This window comes from Triplophysa rosa, linkage group LG9, assembly GCF_024868665.1.
Source record: "Triplophysa rosa linkage group LG9, Trosa_1v2, whole genome shotgun sequence".
Classification (NCBI taxonomy): Eukaryota; Metazoa; Chordata; class Actinopteri; order Cypriniformes; family Nemacheilidae; genus Triplophysa; species Triplophysa rosa.
This window is the reverse complement of record NC_079898.1, coordinates 25,648,276-25,655,874: the sequence shown is the minus strand read 5'-3', so window position 1 is coordinate 25,655,874 and position 7,599 is coordinate 25,648,276. Positions and strand designations below refer to the sequence as shown.

General features: G+C 37.3%; 1 protein-coding gene across 1 annotated transcript in view; it reads right to left on the bottom strand.

Annotated features, from left to right (window-relative positions):
- Nucleotides 1-867: 867 nt before the first annotated feature.
- LOC130558759 (uncharacterized) overlaps nucleotides 868-7,599 on the bottom strand; it is a 9,690-nt gene continuing 2,958 nt past the window's right edge. The window contains exons 2-4 of the mRNA XM_057341360.1: nucleotides 1,866-2,189; nucleotides 1,362-1,640; nucleotides 868-1,230 (exon numbers count right to left, since the gene is read on the bottom strand). Coding sequence (XP_057197343.1) covers nucleotides 1,064-1,230; nucleotides 1,362-1,640; nucleotides 1,866-2,189 — 770 coding nt within the window. The 3' untranslated portion in view covers nucleotides 868-1,063. The remainder of the gene's footprint in view (nucleotides 1,231-1,361; nucleotides 1,641-1,865; nucleotides 2,190-7,599) is intronic.

The window sequence follows — 7,599 nt, the reverse complement described above, 5'->3', positions numbered from 1 at the left end:
GTCTCAACCAGCACAAACATCTTCTGTATGAAGAGCACACTGCTCTGTCTTTATTATACACACATAACAGCCACTGTGTTCAAACCCGTTCTTGTCATGACACATTTAAGCGGATATTCAGACTCCAATCATATATTTTAGTGAAAAACACAATCATATATCAAGTTTCTCATTCTGCAATATTAAAGTGCTGTGTCTCGGCTTTTACACACATTAATATATCAGTAAACAAGATCTGTCAATGTTTGTCACTTTGAGTTCTACTTCTGCTTTTGTTGAGACAGTTTTTCTTCAGCGGAGAGATGCTGAACACATTTATATAGAATAATGATGTAGTTCCTCTTTCTTCCTCTCTGCTACTCTTCTCTGTTGATTCTTTTAAACACTTGACTGGATTATAATTCATTTTAGTTGTGCATTTGATAGAAAGAATAATTCATTTTTGTTTTTATTATGAACAATAGTGCATGTGAATGAATGGACATTGAGTAAGTAGAACAGCTCATGAAATGTCTCTGACCATAGATATGAAACAGCGAGTGCCATGAGTATTATGGGATGTAAATCGGTGTTTTCAACATTGTTGTAACTCCATCGTAAACTAAAATACTAAAACACACCTAGAGCTTTATAAATATATGCTGTGCTGCTGTTGTTAATAAATTCATCAATTAAACAAATGTTCAATAATCTAGTGAAAGGTTTTTTTTTAATATTTGGTTGCAAAATAGCATTTATTAATAAAATAATCCATGTTTACAAATCAACAATAAAGAAAAAAACAATAAAGGCAATGCAGTACTGTGTTTGAATTAATACAGAAATGACTTTGAACAGTGAAAATGTATAAAGACAGATAAGTAAAAGCAAATTCAAACCACAATATTAAAGCAGAAGCAAATATATACTTGAGATATACAGATATAAACAGATAAGCATGTAACTGAAGAGGTTTTGTGTGGTTGTGTTTTGAATGATTTATTTTCATGTTCAGCACAATGAAGACTGACTGTAAACTGCTGTCACTTCATCTCCTCATCATCCTGATGACAGAATTACACATTCATTTGTCATTTAACTGAGTGTCTGATCTCTTCTTCTGTTCATCTCTTCTGGATCTAATATCATAAACCAGAACAGCAACAGCAGCCACGCCCACCAGAGCAGAGACGACCAATCGGATCACAACTTCAGTAAAACCACAACAGCAGTAAAATTCTGCGGAAGGAGCTGTAACAACAAAACAGAATTATGATTCATCACAATCTCTCAAACAGAATGTGTTATTCACTCTGTGTTTACTCAACTACAATCATGAAAAAGTTCATTTGTGTGGATCAGAGAATAAACAGCTGATGTACCTGAACACTTGTGACAGACATCAGTGTTGAGATGTTGAGTCTGGTTTGTGATGGAATTGTTCAGCACACATGTGTAAGAATCATCCAGACACTCCAGATGAAGCGAGATGCTGATGATGTCTCTGTGTTCAGACACACTGATGCTGGACAAGAAACTCTTTCCTTTGTACCAGGAGACACTCACATGTGACACATTCATCACTGAACACAACACACAACAACATGATGATGAAGAACATTGTGAAGAGACTCTGGAGATGACAGGAACAGGCAGACGAGCTGAAAATGCAAAATAATAAATGTCTGAGGATTGCTGTACTTGCCATTTCATATTTTTAACTATTTATAACTATAAAATGATTTATATTGGGAAGAAAGCATTAAAGGAAAGAGGTGAATCTGTCATAACAATGTTAAATCAAAGGATCATCATTTCATAACATTCTGAAAAATATGAAATTGTTTAGTTCAAAGGTGAAGTAACAGAGTAAATTCAGTACTGACGATAGACAGTGATGTTGAATCTCTTGAGTGGCATCTCTTGTCTGCTGATGGTGATGTTATAAAGTCCAGAGTGTGTGATTCTGATGTCTGTGATGATGAGAGATACGCTCTGAACATCCAGCTTCAGTCTGTCTCTGAATCTCCCATCAGCTCTATCATCATAACACTGTTTAGTATTATTCTTCACATTCATTTCAGCTATGATAACTTCTGTGGGTCCAAATCTCCACATGATTTTATTTCCTCTCTGTTCTAAAGTCAGACTCACAGACAGAGACACAGAATCTCCTTCAGTCACTGACACAGATTCAGTAGCAAACACACCTGAAACACAAACAACAACAGCTATCAAAGATCATTCATGTCAAGTCAGTTCACTCTGTGTGTGTGAGTACAGCTACATCTGAAATGACACAAATGAGACTAAAATCTCTTATTCTCTAAGTACAGTTACAGCAAGTGAACATCATGCCATCACGTGTAAAATCAATGCACTCATTTCAAGTTTTACTGAAACCGAAAGAAGTGAAGTTATAAAACACACATGACTCACCCAGACTCCACGAGCACGAGCACAACAACATCACTGCAAACATTTTCTCCAGCAGTTTCCACAATACAGAACAGAAAGGTTTTATGAATCTGCTTGAATGAACAGATGAGCTGAAGAGGGAAGTGTTGGTCTGTGGTGGTTCAGTGAAGAACACAATCATACACACACTACATATAACAGAAGCTACAATAAAACCTGAAAGAGGACAATGGGACGTTTTTCGTCTTTTGATGAAACATCCTGTAAGGGTTAATGTCCGCATGTGAGGGCCAGTGTGTTTTATACTGACATCATTACAGAATGCAGCGTGAGCGCCCCCTGCTGTTCAAATTAAACCACTTACAGTTGAACTGAGATCTCAGTAAAACCGGTTTTATTGTAAATGCAGACCTGTGATGCTGGACAACTGAGAGCTGTTACAGTATTCAAATTATTACGTTTTTATAATGCTGTTTTCTGTTATTTGCTATTAAATTTTTTGCTTAAGAAAACCTGTTCTTTGAACAGTAAAATTGTAAATGTGAATTCAGACTCTCAGAACAGATATTTACATGACATTTATTCATTTGGCAGGAGAGCATATAACAGTACCGTTAGTTTACAAGGGCAAAGATATAAAAAAACTTCAGAAAGCCCTTAACTGTAACTAACTTACTCTATTGCACTTAATAGAAAAAAGTGTCTTTACTGGTGTTTTATTATATTTTATTTTTTCTCTGTTTCAGTAAGACTCACATAATCTCCTTCAGTCTCTGACACAGTTTCAGATTCAGTACCAAACACACTGAAACACAAAGGAAACAGTTATTGAAGTTAATTTAAGAGAATTTAGTTCACTCATGTTTCAAGCACTGAATTACTGTGTTGTTGTATTTACATTAAACATATAGCAAACCATTTTAAACAAAGCGATAAGCATAAAATTATTTTTATTTTGGTTATTACTACTGAAAAATGATTTCGTATAATTCATGTTTTTTTTTAAAGATTAAGATTATGCTTAGTGCGTTCTTGTGTTTGCTTCTCATTCAATCCAGCAGGTGGCGGAAGTGCCACTGACGCGCCTTCACTAACCGACACAGAAGAAGAGCGTTGCAGTGTTTGTGATGTTTAAAGTTTGTGTTTCCTCTCACGTTCATCCATTAGTGTATAATGCCTATAGCTCTATATGGCTGTGAGGTTTGGGCTCCACAGTGTCTGACAGATTACTCCAAATGAGATAAACACCCCATAGAATCCCTGCATGCTGAATTCTGTAAAAACATTTGAAGAGTTCAGAGAAGAACACCAAATAATGCATGCAGGGCTGAATTAGGCAGATACTCGCAGATAATACACATCCAAAAACATTCCCTCAAATTCTGGACACACCTTAACTCAAGTCCTCCTAACACACTTCAATATGAAGCACTTAAAACCCAAGAGCTGAGACCTAAAGCCAGTCCCTTCTGCCAGCTGCCTCTGAAACGTCCGATTGGCACAACCGAACAGAACCAAATCAGAATAAACCAAATGATCAAAGAAAGTCAAAACCTGAGCAAATACAGACTCAGTGATCACAGTCTGGCCGTAGAGAGAGGCAGACACAGACAAACTGTGCACACTGTGACACTGGTGAGGTGGAGACTGAGACACACTTTCTCCTTCATTGTGATCAAATTAAAGATGTGAGAGAGAAACACTTTCACAAAAAGTCAAAGGTCATGCCAGAGTTTGTTAGGTGTTGAGACACACATTCATCTATCAGCTGCACAAACTACTGCCTTCATCTCTTACAATCAATGCACATCTACACCGTTTACTCTTATTCTATTCTCATGTTTCTGCCTGAAGTCTACATTTGATATAGATATTTTATTTGACATATTTCATTTGTTTACTCACTTATACATTATTTTATATTTCATTCTATATTTATCCCTTACTCAGCACCTCATTCTATATTTTACTGTAATGTTTGTACTTAATGTATGTCTTTTGTTATGTGTTCAATGCTTTGGCAATATTGTAAGAACACGCAATCATGCCAATAAAGTACCTTGAAATTGAAAAGAATATATAACAGCCAGTTCAAAAGCGTTCTTGTCATGACTGTTGTAACTGAAGAGGTTTTGTGTGGTTGTGTTTTGAATGATTTATTTTCATGTTCAGCACAATGAAGACTGACTGTAAACTGCTGTGACTTCATCTCCTGCTCTCATCCTGATAACAGAATTACAGATTCATCCGTCATGTCACTGATTATCTGATCTCTTCTGTTCATCTCATCTGGATCCATGGCCAGCGCCAAGGGGGGCACTCGCGGGGCATGCCCCCCCACAGGGTTGTTGTGCCCCCCCCACTTGACACAGTTTTAAATTCATGTAATACATACTGAAAATATATAATAAAAAAGTTTTAAACGTTTAAAGAATTTTAAACAAAGTGGAAATGTAAATGGTAGCCTAGCCTATGTGTTTACTTTGTAAAGAAGATGAATCTAGTCCGGTTGTTGTGACGATGCGTCATTACGCAGCGTATTAATGTATGTATACGTGTGGAGGGAAGCCGCTAGCAATTAGTTACAGACGCTCAATGCTTCACAAACGGAAGGCTCAGTTAGTTCAGCTTTGGAAAAGGAAAATGTACAACCGAATGGAAGGACACCGTTTTAAGGAGGTTTAATGTTCGCACGCGGCGCCTTCAGCTTTTTTAAAAGGTACGTGTGTTTCATTACTTTTAGCAAGCCTTGGTGCGAAGGAGCATTATATCACAGCATAGGTTAGAATTGTCAACCTGTTGTTTTTGTTGTGACTGTGTGTGCTAATATTGTTTAATTTGTGTTATTCTTGTTCACTTGAAATGTGGTAAATGTGGTAGTTTTGACTTTTTTGTATTAATGATGCTGATTGTGTGCCCTCCCACGTGGAGCCACTTGCCCCCTTGTTAGTCGTGGTCTGGCGCCGATTCTGTGTGGATCTGAGGTCATAAACCAGAACAGCAACCGTAGCCACGCCCACAAGAGCAGAGACGACCAATCGGATCACAGCATCAGTAAAACCACAACAGCAGGAGAATAATTCAGTGGACGGATCTGCAACAATAAAACAGAATTTTGATTCATCACAATCTCTCAAACAGAATGTGTTGTTTGCTCTGTGTTATCTCAACTACAGCAAGAAAAAGTTATATTTTCAGAAAAGCACACACGTTGCGTGATCTGCTGATATCTCAATAAAAGCCCTTATGAATATTAACAATATTTTTAACAATAAAAATCACAACCCCCTCTTTCTTCCCCAAAGGCACCATTTGCCCTTCTAAAGATCACAGGGGGCTGAGATCAACCCCTATAGACTCTAGACATGTTTGTGTATTGGGGGTCCAGTACAGGTGGGTTAAAGGTGGTCTTCTGATTGGTCAGTTTGAATGTGTCATGTTAAGTTTAGTCACATGGTCAAGGAAAGGATGAAAAGGAAATGTAAGAGAAGCTCTGGTCTGGGCTCTTCTCCTCTGACTCTTCTTCTTCTAAACTTTCTCTCTTCACCGTCCTGTCTCGCAGGTCATATCACATACATTTGGATTTACAATTTTATGCAATTACTTTGTAACCATTTTACATCAACTGAACTGAAGTTTGTTATTAAACACTTTTGTGTCTTAAAAGTGGCGCTTGCTAACAAGTTGCTAAAAGCGACCACATCCTTTAGCGAGAGGACGTCATACAAATCTCACAAATGATGCACCACGGGCACAAATGTCTAAAATCGTTGTTTGGGATTCATTCACGCAGTAATTACTTACCAGACAACACGTGTTTAATCAAGTTTGAAAGTGTTGTCGGAGGCTTGCAGGTGGTGACGTTGATGAATCTGTTTATAGCCTCGTGTTAGCTTTTTACTTCTGCCGATTGTGTTTAGGCTTCAAAAATATCAAATTATGGGGTGGTTTCCCAGACAGGGTTTAAAACTAGTCCCAGACTAACTCAAATGTTAGAGGTGTCTTGATCGAAAACAACTCACACTGACATATCTTAAAATATTTTAGTGCGTTTGTTTTGTCTTAGATGCACACCAGTAATGTTTTTTATAAGGTATGTTCTTTTAAAACGACTTAAATATACTAATTTAACTAAGGCCTAGTCCTGGTTTAAACTAATCCCTGTGTAGGAAACCGCCCCATTGTGTTAATCTGTAAAGATGATCGTGATAGACAAAACCTGTGAGCATCATAAACCTTTGTTAATCAGAGCTTATTTTGTGTGATCTTCCAAAAGTCTATGAGAAAACTGCACAGGCTTTAGATCGAGGGAACCAGCGCAGCGCTACTTCCGGGTTGGCCAACAAAAATATGTCATCTCTGAGGTACTCTATTGTGACATTTGTGTTAAATAAAGTGTGTACTTTGAGCACCACTACACAATCTCCTCAGTGAATGAACACAAACATCTGTTAGTTTTGGTACTCGGCTCGTCTCAGTTTTCTAAAGTGTCATTCAGAAATGGGTTACCCCGCCTTTAATATTTAATCATGATTAATCGCATCCACAGTAAAAGTTTGTGTTTACATAATATATGTCTGTGTATTTTTCGTAATAATTTTGTATTTACAAACACATACACATACATGCATAAATTTAAGAAAAATTAAAATAATGAAAATTAATAAACATTTGTATATAATTTCAATCATTGGTAAATATAAATAAATACATGTAAATATTTCCTTCATATATACAGTATACATGTGTGTATGTGAATGTATTAGGTGGAGCACAGACACACACCAGCTGAGAATCTTAGGGATCCGGAAACAACTTGGCATTAGTTTAAGTGAACTCGACATATCAGCAGTCACTTCCACTGAAATGTTGAAGTCCTTATAGGTAACAAACTGTCTCTATTTAAAAGACAAGCTGGTTCATGCCCTGTTCAAGTCCAGACAGTCATACATTGAGGAATGTTCTCAGCACCAGAACATCTGAACAAGGCTGTCTCTGTCTCCTGCACGGTGAGGTGGGATGGGAAAGTCATCCTTTCTGTTTAGTTGTGCATCAAACTGGATGATAAATGAAGTCAAGAGTCAAGAATGCAAATTAGGCGAGGAAGATTTTGTTAGTAGTTTTCCCAGTTTCATCATCAGCTTCATCATTCTCACAGAGTTCCACAGGCCGACCTGCCTTACATCCAAACTGCAGCAGTAT